The 16,699-nt window shown below is 40.5% G+C and overlaps 1 protein-coding gene across 1 annotated transcript in view; it reads right to left on the bottom strand.

Annotated features, from left to right (window-relative positions):
- RORB (RAR related orphan receptor B) overlaps positions 1-16,699 on the bottom strand; it is a 172,170-nt gene that overhangs the window by 21,528 nt on the left and 133,943 nt on the right. The window contains exon 4 of the mRNA XM_072959599.1: positions 15,134-15,535. Coding sequence (XP_072815700.1) covers positions 15,134-15,535 — 402 coding nt within the window. The remainder of the gene's footprint in view (positions 1-15,133; positions 15,536-16,699) is intronic.

Raw genomic sequence — 16,699 nt, 5'->3', positions numbered from 1 at the left:
TATATAGGTTTTCATCGAGGGAAGCAATGTGACCATCTAGTGGAGACAAAACAGAAATATTTAATTTTGGTATCAGGGCTACTGAAGGAAGATATTTCTATATTTTTGAGAGTTGTTCAATCAGAAGTATAAACTAATGATATGAGATCGCTCATATGTGGAATCTAAAAAAAAAAGAACATATATACAAAACAGAAACAGACTCATAGAATGCAAACTTGTGGTTGCCAAGGGGGCGGGGGATGGGAAGGGACAGACTGGGATTTCAAAATGTAGAATAGATAAACAAGATTATACTGTGTAGCACAGGGAAATATATACAAGACCTCATGGTGGCTCACAGCGAAAAAAAAAAGTGACAATGAATAATATGTATGTTCATGTATAACTGAAAAATCGTGCTTTGCACTGGAAATTGACACAACATTGTAAAATGACTATAACTCAATAAAAATGTTTAAAAAAAAGAAGAAGAAACTAATGCATATAGAAGATGCCACAAAATGCTAACTTGTGATTAGAGCTATGCTCTGTTGGATTCAGCATTGAGCATTTCTAGACTTCCACTGCTTATCATATTATAAAAATCCTGTCTTTAAAAAAATCCTATATTCAAAATTTTATTGAATATCCTCCTGTGTTGTAAAAAAAAGCAAGAATTACTCTATATATCATATTAAAATAGATTGGTATGTCATGGTTCATCACTTTTCAATTTCACTTGGACAGCCTAATTACTTAGAATCTTAAGAAAAAACATATCTATTTCTCAGTAGGTCTGTAATGAAAACATAAGATTTTTATGGCTTCAGAGTTTCCAAATCTTTATCTTCTTGGTGTAGTCTGTTTTCATCTTCAAAGATATACTGATTTGTCAGTAATTTACAGGCTTCAGGGTTTATAAGCAAAATTACAATTCCATTTAGAATTGTAATATGAAAAACTTTTTATCTGTTCCTTTATGACATCTCCTGGGAACTGTTGGCCAAGGTTTAAGAATTCTCTGGCCTTCTGCCACCAAAGCTTAGGGTTCTATGGGGTATGAGGAGGCGTGGGCATGATAACCATATGGGCAAGTTAAGCAAAACTGGAAGTTAAATCCACATGAATGCTTCAGGACTCAGCTCAGACGGCCACTCCTGGAGGTTTCCCTCCTTCCTTGCATCCTCACGTGGAGCTGCCATTACAGTGAATTCTACTCCCAATCCAGCCCTTATTCCAGTCAGACATGCATTATGCTTATTTGAGTGGATCTGTTTCCACCCTTCAAGACTGTGAGCTCTTCAAGAACTGGACTGCACAGTGCAGCACAAGGCCTTCATATATTCACTCAACAAACATGTTTTGAGAAGCTGTTCTATACCAAGTTAAGGAACAGATTAAAAAAAGACACTTTCTTTTTTTTTAAAGGATCTTTTTTTTAAAGTATCATATCATATCATGATGAGACAAATGCCCTGAGTTGCTGTAGGAGCCCAGAGAAGAATGTAACTCAGTCTGGGGACGGCATAAAAATAACCATACGGAAGACGCTCGTTGACCTGGGTCTGAGCAGGAGTTTGTCACATGAAGAGAAAGACGGACCTCAGGTGGAGAAGCTGATATAAAGGCACAGAGAGAAAACTAGCTCTGAGCTAGATAACAGCTGCCATTATATTTTACATCTTTATAGTCCTTCCCTTTCACAACCAGTTTCCCTTTTACTGAGGAAAAAAGTGAGGTTCAGAAAGAGTGAGTGACTCTACACCTGTTTCTACAGAGCTAACAAATGGTGTTTTGAAATCAGCTGTCTTTTCTGGCAAAAAGTCTATAGTGTTTGCAACATAGAGTACATGGAAGAGACGGGGAGGGGGGCAAGAGACTAAGGATGGAAACTGTGAGTAGACGTGGAACAGCTGAGTCAGCCAGGCCAAGGAGTTTGGATTTTATCTTGTAAGTGACTAGGAGCTGGTGGAAACTGTGAAGCCGGAGAGTGACATGGTCGGTTATTTGTTTTAAAAGGGTGATCTCAGTGACAGCAAAGAAGATGAGATGGCATTAGGGCGTAGGTGAGATGAATCAGGCTGTTGTGAAAATGCAGGCAAGATATGAGGAGTTTCTGGTGTAGGTGAGAATGACAGAGATGGAGTGGAAGGGCCAGATATAAGACAATTCTGAAAGACGATGAATAGGACCAGCAGGGATGCATGTGTGTGCGTGCGTGTGTGCGTGTGTGTGTGGTATATGAAAGAGAGGGAACATTAAATGTAGTAGGTACTTGACCAATGTTGGATTAGTAAAGATAATGTTGAAAATACCCATCCATCCAACCATCCTTTCATTTTCTGCTTTATTTGGCAAAGGATTTTAGAAAGCTGAGACTGACCATTTGCTTCATATTAAAGCCCAAGCACTCACAACGGGCTTGAAGTCGAACATTAAACACAGGGAATTATTTCCCACACCCTGTGGTGAGAAATACAAGGCAAATCTCTTTTTGACACAAGATGTAGGAGTGGTTGTAGCTGTAGGAGTGGTTCTCCTCCACGTCCCTCCACGGGCCTGCAGAGCAAAGGTGAGCCACGTGCACAAAGGACTTGACCCTTCAAGGCTGAGGGCGGGGGAGTCGATAAACCACACGGCAAAGCTAGACTTGGTCCTTTGGGAGCAAGGCTTGAAGGCTCCTTCTGTCTGTTAGAAAGATGCATGAGCATCAGAGAAGACGGTCTGCTTGGGCTGCGTCTGCGGTTGTGAAACAGGGAGAAGGATTCAAAAAGAAGGGACAAAGGGAGAAACAATGAATACAGTATGCAAAGTTCCTGCTGGGAGCTAAAGGAACTTTCAAGAGTCCTTGCCTGGAAAAATAGAAAAGGTAATAGTAAACGCTGCTCTCTCTAGGGACCAACCACATGAGAGCATCCAGACAAAGAGACTGAGGTAAAAGAGTAGGGAATGTGGAATCTTTCTGAGCAATCACACACCCTTCATCCGTTTCCCTGATTTGGACTGCAGTTGCTTCTCAGAGCTCGGTTTTGGCTGGATCTTTTATCTGGCTGGGGGTACAGACGGCACATGATGAGGAAGGAGCCAGCACACACCGTGCTGGGATAATGAGTCCAACAGGAATATGGCCCCGATGACTGACTAATGGAAATCCTACCACCTTCAGAAGTGATGCCCACGGACCCTACACTGCTCTTCCTGAGGCCAGAGATGAGGCTAGAGTTTTCTTAAGGGGATCTGAAAATGCAGCTATATCTTCTCAGTAGTTACGATTCCATCTGCATTCAGCAAGACAGAGGTTTGTCCAGTGCACTAAGAGTGTGTGGGCTGCTCTGATAGTTAATAAAACGACGTCAAATGAGGAGAAAACCAATCTCATATGCTCAATTCAGTCATTCCTTCACAATTATGTAAACACTGATGCTGGCAAGGGAGAACTGTGTCTGTAATTACAGGTTGATAACAAACCCATGATTCTTATTTTCTACTTGTTAATTTCATGAAAAATATCTTGCTCTCACTTCCTTTCTCATATCTCTTTCTTTCCCCATAAAATTGCCCTTTTGTTTTTAGACTTTTGACCCTATTTTCCTTGAAGGAAGGCTTATTGGATCCCAAGACTTATAACCAATTAATAGAATTTGTAACTTCGTGTGTTGAGTAACTTTATGAGATAAGAATGACAGTATGTCATTCAAATCAAAGACTAATCCTAGAGATCTTTAAAATAATTGATACAGAGATATGTTTATGGCATAGATTGTGGTGATGCTTTCACAAGTGTATAATTACCTCCAAACTCACTAAGTTGCATAAGTTCCATATGAACAACTTTTTGTATGTTGATTATACCTCAATAAAGAGGTTTAAAAAATTGATACTGGCAAATGTACTTTATCATTTTGATGAAAAAATAATGAAAAATATTGTTAAAATTGTTACACTTCCCTAGAGGCTTTAGGGACAATCTTAAATCCACTTATGATGTGGGCAATAAGAAGACAGAAGTTAAATTTTTGAAAGGAAAATGGGAATAATATTGATGGTAATTATCAAGAATGTGTGCAAAAATGACAGCCCCTGGGGCTGGAACTAACCTCCTTCCTCCATTTCCAAAGGGACTGTATCTAAACAATTCCAAAAGTTAGTTGGTTCTCCTGTCTCTCTCAGAAATTGTAAAGGATTTCCACCCTCCTCCTCTCCCGTCCCAATCCTCATCAGTCTCCACCGTGATCTGCTGAATAAATCAAAGAAGTAGGAAGGAAGATCCTTCCCAAGGCATTTATAGGTGGTTGCGATGCACACGATACACACAGGTAAACGGGGTTTTAAAGGTCAGTCATATCAGACAGAGTAAAATTTACATTTTGAAGTAACGTCTAAAGAAATAGATGAAAAACTGCTTTTCTTATGTATTAATCCACACAGGAAAGCACACTCTGGAAACAAGTCACCCGAATTACCTATTACTGTGTAGAAAAAAACGGCTACATCTGCTTATTTTGATAAGAAATAAGTAAACTGACAAGTAAGGTGACTATTTCTTGTTTATAACTGTGATGTTATAAAATGAGGACCAGCTTGCAGCCACTAAAATAGCAAGTGACCTTCCGCAGCTCTGATTTCAACCACTCAGCAGGTTTTTTCCACCAAAGGGGCTTATTTTAGCTCTCACTAGACATTCCAGCAAATGGCGCTCTCCAAAGGCCATCGTGTCTCAGACATGGATTGCACGGGTGGTTTCATTAGAATCCCACATCCTGGGAGCAGGGAAGGTGGAGTGTATCTTTAAAAACGGCTGCTTTCAGTGTTATTACCAACAGCACCCCTGGCCCGACTGTACCAAAGGCGAGAAAGCGGAGACTCTAAGCTAAATATAGCACTAGAGGCGGTTGCACCTGAACTTCATAATTCTTTCTCCTCCCCCTCCTTTTTTTTTTTCTTATGAGAAAGGACAGTTTCTTTTTGGTGAATTGTTTCCCCTATTCATTTTCCTCCATAAGGGATTTTAAAAAAAAACTTGGAAGTATTCTTCTTAAAATACTATATCTCAGCCTCAATCGAAATGATTAATGAATTTTTAATTCATCACTTGCCTTAAGGATCTAGAGAACCGCTCAATTCTCTGTTTAGTTTATACCACTAGTGTGAAACTGGAATTCTTAGGGGATTCGCTTTGAATTAATGCCAGGATATCTCTACGGACTTGCTCAAGGCAAGTTTTAAGTGCCTGCATTTAGTTTTCAGAATATCAAGATTTCTTAGAACCCACACTCTGAGGCAGTGACTCTAATATATTAGAACAACTGGTTGAAAGGTGAAACATTTAACCAAGTGTGCATTTTGTCTTTTTGACAACAGACTACTAGTTTTATAAGTTTTCTGTCATTAAATAGAACAAGTCTACTGGTTAGGGTGTAATACATGACAGTGTCAGAGAGGACAATGTCACTTTCAAGACCTTTCTGATTTTTCTAATCTCTGTTTAGAGATCATTATTTTCTGGGCATAAATAGAATTGTGCCATAAAAACATTAATAACATTTAAGCTTAAAACAGCCATCTATTAGTGATCCATAGTCTCAACAGGAAGGCAGTATTTCAGCATTTAATGTCTTCAAATTTTTTAAAGAAGGCTTTGAGGGGCACAGATAATCTATGATTCATATCTTTGCTCAATTTTAAGGTCCAACCACTCTTACTCTCTCACCAATAAATTAGGATAGCTTCTCGTATCCTTTTTATACAAATTCTATTGTGAATTATTAAGTCAGGGAATAGCATAACTGCGTCTTACTTTGTGTAGATCTGAATCAAAATGTTCTTAAAGTTTTTCATAAAAATATATTGACAAAATATAAGACTGTTATTAACTTCAAAAGTGATGAAAATGTGATAAAACAATGCAATGAAATATGAACATAGAGAAAAACAGTGAAAAATTGATTTTTCTCACAAGTACTATTACAAGTAATAATATCTAGGCAAAGATTGAATGAACATATTAATAAAGAAAATCATTAAAATTTTCTCCTGTTTCAGGAAGCTCAGGTAAGAGCATTTTAATAAAAAGCAAGAAAGCAGAAACTAAAGCAGAAAGAAAAACAGAAAGAATCCACAGAGCATTTGTATTTAAGCAGAGTATATCCAAAAGGGGGAAAAACACATTATGAGCAGCAAAGCAAATGAACTATCTAAGAGTGTACCTTCTTAGTAACTTAATAATGGAATGCTCTTTTGGATCACAAGTGTTTTGTTTTATGGCAATAGTGCATGGCTAATTTTGGGGAAATTACAGTTCTCTATCGTCAAACTAACTTGGAAAATTGAGAAAGAGTCTATTGTGGAAACATTACATGTCAAAGTTAACTTTCATAGTAAAAGACCCTCCTTCACAGAACAATCAGGGAAGAGCAACATGCTCCAGTGTCCTCGAATTGGTGAGCTCTAGGGAAGCCAACCTGTAAGACGGAGGAAGCCAATATGGACCTCTTTAGACTTTTATTTCATGCCCTTTGGGAAGTCACTTAACATCTCAAAGTCTTAGTTTCTTTGGGTTTGATTTTCTAACCACAGAAAGATTTGGCAGCAGCGATATTTTCTAAGGGCTGGATAAAGCACAGTGACTTAAGGCTGGGGAGCTACATAGGACTTTCTCTGTTTTGATTCATGAGGGGGAGAGTCTTGCAGAGGTACAGAAAGTGAAAGTACAGCTCACAGTCTTAAAAGTACTTGAAGAGTCTTAGATAGAACAAACAAACAAAAACAATGTAATCCAGCCCCATTAAAATCTTCCCCTACTCTCTTTTAAAAAGTGCTCCTCCACACACTGCCCAAAGGACACTTAGCGGGTCACAGATGATGAAAACCTAATTACAAAAATTGCTCAGGGCCATCATTACCATTGACTTAAACTATTTGGATTTTGTTGACATATGGATTGACAGTTAATTTAAGCAGAAGCAATCCCTCCCCAAACCTACCTCCCTTTTGGAAATTTAGTCAATATAATTCTGACCTTTAGTGAGAACTAATTCAGAAGACATCTTTGGAGGCAATTTTTACATTTTCAAACATTTAATCTAAATTTTTAAAAGAAACTTGATTGCTTAAATAATACCTTTAATTGACTAATGTTTTAAAATAAGTGTTTTCTAAATAGTCTAGCACCAAATGTTCCTAGAACAAAACTGTCTGAAAACCAAACAGCAGTTCCACTATAGTCCTCACAAATTGGGCTCAGATTTAAATAGTAAATTTCTTCTCCTCACTATTGAGGGTATATTGTCATATATCCTTATCTACAACATACATCCTAAAATAAAATAAAATAAAAATAAACAAATTAAAAAAACCTTTCCTGCTAAAAACATTTCCAGTGGGTTTCCCCACATTTGTAAACATCACAGAAGTTAATCCTGTACCGGCTGACAGAGAGAGCCTGTTAAGCCGGTTATACACTATGGTAATGAAAACCAAAGTGTACTGAGTTCCATCAACCTGCCAGTCAATTGACATTTCTGTGTTCCATAGCCTAGGTGGTATTTTATCTCTAACCAGCTCTTCCCAAAACAGGTGTTTGAAAATGTGGCTAAAGCAGTACCTATTCACCCCCATCAGTGGGAAAGCGATTCAGAGCTCTTTTCTGAGAGCCTGTGTCAAGCTTGCAATGCCTGGAAATGCTATTCAGCAGTGGGGTCAGTTTCAGAGGTTGTCGTGTAAGCAGTAAGTTACAGGCAGAACCTAGTGAAATCTCCTTCCCTCTTCCTTGCTGCAGAATATTTCATATCTACTACAGCATTTGAAATTGAGTGCATAAAATGGAATTGATTTTCCAATAGCTTTGAATTCTGAGTCAAAAATTAATCCCAAACTATTATCTCCAGGGGGAAGTCTACGGAGGAAGATCAATTTTGCGCAATTTCAACTTAAAATAAGAAAGGTGTTTTAGAAGAGTTACCTAATAGAGTGAATGCCAGCACGCCAGGAAAGCTGCATTAACAGAGGTACAAGCACGTAGTGATTAATCTGCATGTGTGTGCTATAAATAGAAATGCAGGCTTGTAAGTACCTGAATTGAGCATATATGTGCTTATTGCTTATAACGTAAATCATCTTTATACTTGTTTAGAGCCTTGCTGGTCACAGTGCTTTTGTACACATTATGCCATTTATTCCAGTTGTGGGGAGTCACTGCACTGAGCATGACAGTAACGTGACTACATCGTATTACTAGCTGACTTCAGACATCTTTGTCCGGTTATTAAAGGATGTCTAGAAAGATGTGGATTTGAATGATCCCAGGGAAAAGTCTCCTCTGTCCCAGGAACTCTAGAATAATTCATGGCCATGGACTAGTAAATACAAAAGTTGTGACCATGGTAAAGAGCCCAGATATGTGAGACACTGAGTTGACCAGCCTAGTTTCCACGCTTGGGAAATTCCTTTTTTGGAGATAGAAGACAGGATTGTGGAAACAAGCAGCCTCTTGGGATGTAGGCTGTGGGCAGCAGAGAACACGGTAACGTGAACATTTCAGAGGAGTCGAGTAAAGCCCTCTCAAGCGGTCAGGGTGAGGCTGGGCCTAAGGCAAATATGTATCTTCATTTCTTTGTCCCCCTTTATCTTTCATGAGGGGCGCAATGAGGTGCTCAGGTTGAAGCGAGCCAGGGAGGACAGGTGGATTTGCCCTGAAGCTGTATTCATCTAGCAGCTCACTCTTTACTTCGAATGCACATGAACTTGGGACGGTTTGGGATAGGCCACCACCCTCCCCTTGAGCTGCCTCTGACTGTCCTCGATGTTTTGTTTGTTTGTTTTTTTTCTTCAGGAGGGTGGATGAAGAGAAGAGGCTGGTGCACACTTCTGATCTGACCGTGGTTATTAACTGTATAGTTCACAGGGTCATTCCGCCCAGTGGAAACTCCCAAGGGTGGTCCTGCTCCTTGGCAGGAAGGCATGGCTGGCTCCTGCCACAGACCATCATTTCAGCATCATTCAGATTGCCTGGAAGTCCCCTCCTCTCCACCCCCTGCCCTTCTTCTTGGGAAGTGGCAGTAACAAAGGGAGCAGTTACCCCGCCAGGAGGAGAGAGAACTATAATCCTTCACACTCCTTTAGTCCATCTGCCTTATTTTTCAGATGAAGAGACAGAGCTTCAGAGAGCTGAACTAACTTTGAACAAGTTCACATTCCAGCACGTGGAGTCAGGATTCCCAACTTCAACGCACTCTCCCTAAACTGCCTGCAAAGGGCCTGTGTTTGGGGGAAGGTGATGGGGGATAGACGACAATGGAGGTTCACAAGATGTCTTCCCTTAAAGCAAGCGAGGGAGACCTAAAGACACTGGGTTCTCCTTTCCCCATACTGTCTGCATGATTCTTCTCACTAGTTGAGGCTACTTTTATTCATTTTAAAGACTTACTCGGCACTTGCGCCTAAATTGAATGCCTACTTGTTCTGAATACAGGTGCCACCAGAGAATATAGAAAATATATAGCTAAATTCTAGTCTCTGTACGATTTCTGAGTGAGTAGTTAAATATGCATAATAGATTTAAGTAGTTATATAATATTTACCTGTAAAAAACTATGTCATCGAAGCTGCTGCCTTATGACATAGAATCTGCTTGGGGTTCTCAGTAAGTAACAACTGAAACACCATCAACCTTTATAGAATTTCCCCCAATAAAACAGTGCTAGAAATATCTTCATTGTGTCTATCTAGCCTTGATGGAAAAAAGTAGTACCTTACAGGGACTGGATCACCTTTAGGCCAATCCCTTTTTATAATCTTCTCTATTAATACTCAGTTTCTGTATTGGATGAATTTGCTGAAAAAAGAGGTTTATTTCTATTTTGGTTGTTTAAAATTCCAAGCTCCACAAATAGAACACAAAAGGAACAGGAAAGTTAATCTACAGTTTAGATTATATAGGAGGGATCAATGAATTCGCATTTCATTGTCCTTATCTGGAGAGAAAATTACTGAATAGAGCGGCAAACTTAGACGATGTGTGTAAAAGGCAATTTATCCCCTTAGCTTCGAAGCTAATTTGATGAATTCCACCCTCCTCCCTCCCGTTTTTAAAAGCATGTTGTTTGGCTGTCTGAATTGTCTTGTTGTCTGGTTCCTCACAGATACACTGTCAATCATCTTTGAGTGTAAATAAGCTTTCCTTAAGAATTTTAGTCCTGCAGAATCGCCCACCCCATCTGAGGGCTATATTTGGGGAGCCAAACCACGACCTTCCACTTTCTTTCTTGATTGTTTGCCAGCTGCCTTTCTCTGACAATAACCACTGCAAAATGTTATTTGCAAAGATACACCTTCATCATGCCAGCATGAAGTAAAATTCCTGCTACACCCAGTTAAAGCTGATGCCTAAATGTTAATTTGCAGCTTACTTTTTTGCCATTCTCTTATTTCATGGTTTATTGTCCAATAGAATTTTGAGAAACCCAAGGATATCATGAAATATTTTATGTTTTTCTCTTTACTTGCCCACATTTTGTTTTCAACCTCCCAAGCCCTGAGAATACAACATTCCTGATAAGCGATGCAGTTCCGAGTAAGCAAGACCCTCGTCTTCCTCACCTGCAGGAGAGCTCATGGCATCGGTACAAGTCATACTCAGGTTATAATACATGACACTAAGTTGCAATTATTTATTTCCGTGCCTGCCTCCTAGATGGTGAGGACAGGAACCATGTTCTGCTTGCCTTGAGTTCCTGGCACATTGCTAAAAAATGTTTTTGAAAGAATGCCTGGAAGTCTAGGGTAGTAGAATGACCTACGCTAGAATTAAGCTTTACCACCTGACTCTGTCCTAGGAAAACCACTCCCTCTTTCTGATCATTAATGTCTTCATCTGCACAATGGGATAATTTCTTTACCACCCACCTGAAAGCGTTGATAGGAGGCTTAAATTGGCTAACATGCAGAAGAGAAGCTTATATAGTTCTATCTATAAAGTATATCATTAGGGTTCCTTAACATAAGAAGTCTGTAGCTCCTTTGTTGCACTTTTAGAAAGACAAGTTTGTTTCTTGGCGGGGCGGAATATTCCTGACTCTGATAACATTCACATAATTGACTCTTTAGGATTTGCATGCAGTTGTCAACATTGTTTTATGGTTCTTAGACATGCATTTTTATTAAAATTTCAAAACTGTAAGACTGTACTCTACATAGTCTAATCCAGAAACTGTTTTTTTTTTAAATCTGCTTTTATGATGACCCAGTCAGAATAATGACCAGGTGGTACACATTTCACTGTTCTCTCAGAAACCAGAGGAAGCAGAACAGAACTTCTAGAAGCCAAGAGCAACGGTAAAAAAATCTTCAGTGTGATATAGCCTTGAATTCACCCATTTAGAATGTGGCTAAACTCACATTTTCTATTGTGTCTGCACAGGCTTTTTTTCTACGACAACTTGCCACCAGGCAAATTAATACAGATACTCCTTCGTCAAGTCAAGTCAAGTCAAAATGTCATCATGCACCCTCTGGAAAAGCTCATCGGTAGCACCTAGAAGGACATCAGGTAGGCAGCAAACACCAAGCACATGTCTTGTTGTGGGATTGCCAATTAGCTTGTGAGGGGTGAGTGCCCTTTGTTTGACAGGAAGAAACTTAGTATCCCAGTTAAAAGAGTGGGTTTTGATATTACTTAGATCCGGGCTCACATGCTTATTTTGCTTTTAACAGGTTTTGTAACTTTTGAGCCTCAGTATTTTCATCTGTAAAATGGACAGAAAAACACAGAACAGAGCAGGGAGGGTATAGCTCAGTGGCAGACCATGTGCTTAGCATGCAGGAGGTCATGGGTTCAATATCCAGTACCTCTATTAATATAAATAAAATAAACAAATAAACAAATAAATACCTAATCCCCCCCACCAAAAAAAAAAGAAAAAAAAGAGGCAAAAAGTCTCATAAAAAACCCACATAACAGGCATAATAGAATTATTATAAGAATAAATATTGCTCAGCACCATGAGGTGCTCAATGTCGTAATTGTATTACCTGTAATGACTAGTAATGTTATTAAGTAATGAGATTAGTAACAGTATAACATCAATTATATTGATAGTAACAATGATGAAGCTTACATGAGAGATGCTATTCAAAAAATTTTATGAATATTAACTCATTTAATCTACACTCACAGCCGGGGGTTACTAATTGTGTCAGGTTTACCACTGAGACTCAGGTTAGGTAAACTGTCTAAAGGAAAAGGCACAACCAGGTTTTGGACTCCAGCGATCTGACTCCAGGACCAGAGTTCTTCACCACCGATGTGCTGCACCACCGATGCCTCCCTGCCCAACAATACTGTTATGGACTTAGTGTTTTATTGAAATGAGTGGCAGTGTTTTGTATGGTGCAGGAAAGAAGAGTGTATCCCATTGCTGTGACTCTCACAGGTTACCTCCATTCGACACTCATAGGTGTTTGTGTCCACTAGATGGCATTGCTGTTTTAACGAAATGGGAACCAAGTCCATACTTAGGCTTCGGCGCCTGCTAAATTTAAAGGACTGGCAGGGCAATCTAATTGTGTCCTTAAAAGCCTGATGGAAGAGATCTCCAAAATTTACAGCACATCTAGAGATCTCTAAAGGTGAACAGTATCTCAGAACAATGAAGAAAAGTAAATGCTAGTTCATTATGCGGTCCATGTCTGTATACAAAATCTGGATGAATTTTGAGATTCTCTAGTTCATAGATGGATAGGCTGAAGGCCAGAGAGGAAAATGACTTGCGTAGGGTTACCCAAACCTGATGGTTTTGGCTGTGGTCCATAATCCCTCCTACTGATTCTAAATCACAGAGAAACTATGATGTCTGAATTCTTAGAAGTCTTTCCTTTTTGGGTACGGAGGAGAAGATTGCCCAAAAGTGGTTTTTTGTTTCAGTATGTTTTAAACATGTGTTCCCAATCAACAGCAAACTCAGGCACTTAGATATTAAGTAGGATAAAAGCAGAATATGGTGCCTAATATCCACAAACTGCATAGTCAGTCAATAGGGACCGTCTTAAGTGGAGTCACTCAATCTTTCCAAGAGGACATGTCACAAAGAAAAGATTGAGTGACTCCACTTAAGAAGACGGTCCCTACTGACTGGCCATGCAGTTTATGGATATCAGACCACAGCAAGGAGCAGGGTAATGGGCAAGCACAGGACTCAGGAATCAGACTGCCTGGGGTAAAAGCTGGTTCTATCCTTTAGTAACCAAAGGGCCCTGGGCAGGTCATGGGACATCTATGAGCCTCTGTCTCCTCATCCGTAAAATGGGAATAATAACTTTACTTATCTTATAAATAAATGGTGAAAATTAAATGTGTGTGACGTGCCTGCGATGTAGTTACAAGTTAAGGACGGTGCTGGAAGGGATATTTTTGTTATTAGAGCTGATATTCAGTTTTCTACATCTCTTGGTTGTGGATATCATTTCAGGTGCTTTGTCAACAACTTCTTTACTCACTGCCGCAGGCTGAATTGCGGAGGGAGAGAAATAATGTTTCAGGTTTTATAACTGGGAACATCGCTTCTTCCTCAGCCAGATGGTAGAAGTAGCCAAGACCCATATGGCATGTACTTCGTTATGTGTTCACATCAACTTTATTTAAAACGCTCGTAGGCTTCAGGCTCCTACTCACAGTTTAGACAGAGAAGGTGACGGAACACATGGTGGACAAGGGAGAACAGCTAAGTTACTGAGCCCTTGCTGAGTGCCAAACATGGCTCTGTTCTACAAGTATGAACCCACTGAATTCTTACAACCACGCTGTGATCTATGAACTAACACTTCTTGAGAAATAAAAAATAGGATGAGCAAACCGGGATGGAGAAACTTGCTTCAGCTCAAATAACAGGTCACAGATCCAGGATGTGAATTCAGGGGGCTAGGTTCTTAACCACTCTTTTCTGCCCACTCTCAGGGCGAGACGTGAGCAGGCATCAAAGGCTCCCGAGCTCCACCTTGCTTTCCCCTGCACACTAAATACTGCCACGAAGCCTGCTGTAGCCACTGTCTGCTGTCTCCTCTAGGCGACTGTTAACATGCATCTCCGTTACCTGGGAGGGTAAGGCGTTAAACTTACTGCATCAGTATTTTTAGGGCAATTAGTTAATGAAATCAACAAATCCGACATTGAACAGGCTCCTGAACGTAACAGGGTGAAAAAAGCTGTGACAGGTGAGAAGAGAGAGCACCTAGGACAGTACACTCTTGAAGACCACTCCTTAGGGAGGATGAAGAAGCAGGAGGGTCGGGTTACAGAAGCAAGTGCGCCTGTGGCGTGCCCCAAGTGGGGCTTACTTGTTCCTCTTCTGTTCCGTAACATTCTGCACTCTTTTCGTTGCCAGTAATTCAGACTCTCTTTCCATGTGGAGTTCTTGAGTTCAGATTTACAAGAGCCTCGGCAGTCCTTCTGATCTATCCCTCTGTGTTTATAAAGAAGGAAACAGGCTTGTCCCCAGTCATCCTGGATGAAGAGTTGGAGCCCCGTTCATTCAGTCACTACATACTGTTTCTATATCCCTTAGCTTTTTCACTTTAAATAGCATTGCTTTGAATATTTGCTGAAATTTTCTTGTTTATACCAATAACATTTTTCCTTCAGTGATGAACCCAAATTCAACAGACAGCATCTGTTCTAGACAGATAGCATCTTTCTGTTTATAATTTCTTCTTTCTTCCTTTGATTCAAATAAACTTTTATGGGCCACGGGAACAAGGAGAGTTATTAGACTACATTTTAAAACCGGGGGGTGGGAAGGAATAACTTGGGAGTTCGAGATTTGCAGATACTAACTAGTATATATAAAATAGATGAACAACAAGTTCATACTGTATAGCGCAGGGAACCATATTCAATATCTGTAGTAACATATGGTGAAAATGAATATATGTATGTGCCTACATGACTGAAGTATTGTGCTGTACACCAGAATTGACACAACACTGTAAACTGATCATACTTCAAGAAGAATATATCAAAAGAAATCGATTGGTTTTCTCACTAGAAGCTATGAATGCAAGGCATTCACCTTGGACCTGAGGAAATGACCTTAGGACATAGGACCGAGGCAACCTCGAAGCAGAATTTCCAAACATGAGCTGGAAGGAGACATCCACTTACCGATTTCAGTCATCGTTATCCCTGCTGCTAACTGCCCGTTGTTGAAAGAGCTATAGGTAAACAGGTTGGGTACGGACGTGAGGTCATAGATGGGTTCTTGCTTTATCTGTTTGATTCCAGTCATGTCAAGTCCTGACTGGTCAGGGGATGGCTGGCCGGAATCCACGCTGTAATAGCCCTCGGACTTGGGCAGGTCAATGGCGTGTCCGTTGGCGTAAGTGCCTCCGGCCTCGCTGCTCAGGCTGCCGAGGCCGTTACTGATGCTGCTGCTGTACACCCGGGCGAGGGCTTCCGCCTCCCCGCTCTGCTGCTGCCGCTGCTCCTGCAGCCGCTGCTGGTGCTTCTGCACCTCGGCGTACAGGCTGTCCCTTTGCTTCTTGGACATCCTCCCAAACTTCACAGCTGGGTGGGAGAAAAAAAGCAGAGAACAGCACTTGTGGCTATCATTCTCGTTAACCGCCTCAAGTCCAAGGGCTCATGGGTGGCTGTCCCCTCAGCATAAAATACATGGAGTCTCAGTATCATGGCCCCAGGGTCCACTGATGTGCACACCACGTTTGACGACAGGGTATATTCAGGGCTGTCTGTACTGGCTTACGGGCACAGTGAGAAGGAAATCTAAGCTAGGAAGAAGTATAAAAACTAATAGATGTATTTCTAGTTGCTGTGAAGTTAGAAGGGCTATTTCCTTGTTCTTTCTCACTTATGGAAAAAAAAAATCCAAGGAAACCCCAAACTACCAAATGCCACCTGCTGTTCAAATGCCATTAGTAGTTTCCCCCGCAAGCATTAGGATTGCTCGATTGTCAGATAGGAACCTGTTATTTCACTCTTTCCTAAATTGCATGTTGGGTAACACCAAGGACGTGGAGCAGGGTGAGAGACACAAATTTAAGTAAACGACATCATTTGCCTTCAGTTGGCTTTTGAAATCAAACGAAAACTGTCTTTGGAAAATAGCAAATTTTGTGAATCCAATACCCAGCAAGTGAGCCAACAGTAACCCTTCCTTTCTTATTCTACCACCCCGAAGTTTTATATTGGCCATCTCTTCTGGCAAAATCCTTAGCCATTCTGGGGAAGAAGGAGGAAGAGGCTCAGTCAGCACTCATAGAGTAATACGGAGATGTTGTGATCTGTATGCCTTGTTTCTTAACTTACTTCCTGAACGGTTACAGAAGGTGACATTTTCCCTCACACGCTGTCAACTCCCATTGAAGGCTGTGAACAACCTGCGTTGAGGGGCCACCTTGTCTAAATCATCAAGCACGATGCCGTTCAGCTCATGTTAATGGTGAGGACGATGGTGAACTTAGACAGTGAATTTCGAGGTTCCCCTCTGAGTTTCTGAGTTTCACCTGTTGGTGCTGGGAACTCAGAGACGGTAGGAAGAAGAAAATGGAGAGTAGAAATAGGTTCAGTTCCTGGATTCAGTCAGTAGGGCTGATGAGAATAACTTCTAAGGATAACTAAACGGTGAGGTGCTTAAGAACACTCCAGCACTAAGGGCACACAGAAGAGATTTCTGCTGTGAAAGAGGTGTCATCTCACATCCTCCCCTCAATA

Source organism: Vicugna pacos, chromosome 4 (genome assembly GCF_048564905.1).
Source record: "Vicugna pacos chromosome 4, VicPac4, whole genome shotgun sequence".
NCBI lineage: Eukaryota > Metazoa > Chordata > Mammalia > Artiodactyla > Camelidae > Vicugna > Vicugna pacos.
This window is presented reverse-complemented; position numbering and strand designations above follow the sequence as displayed.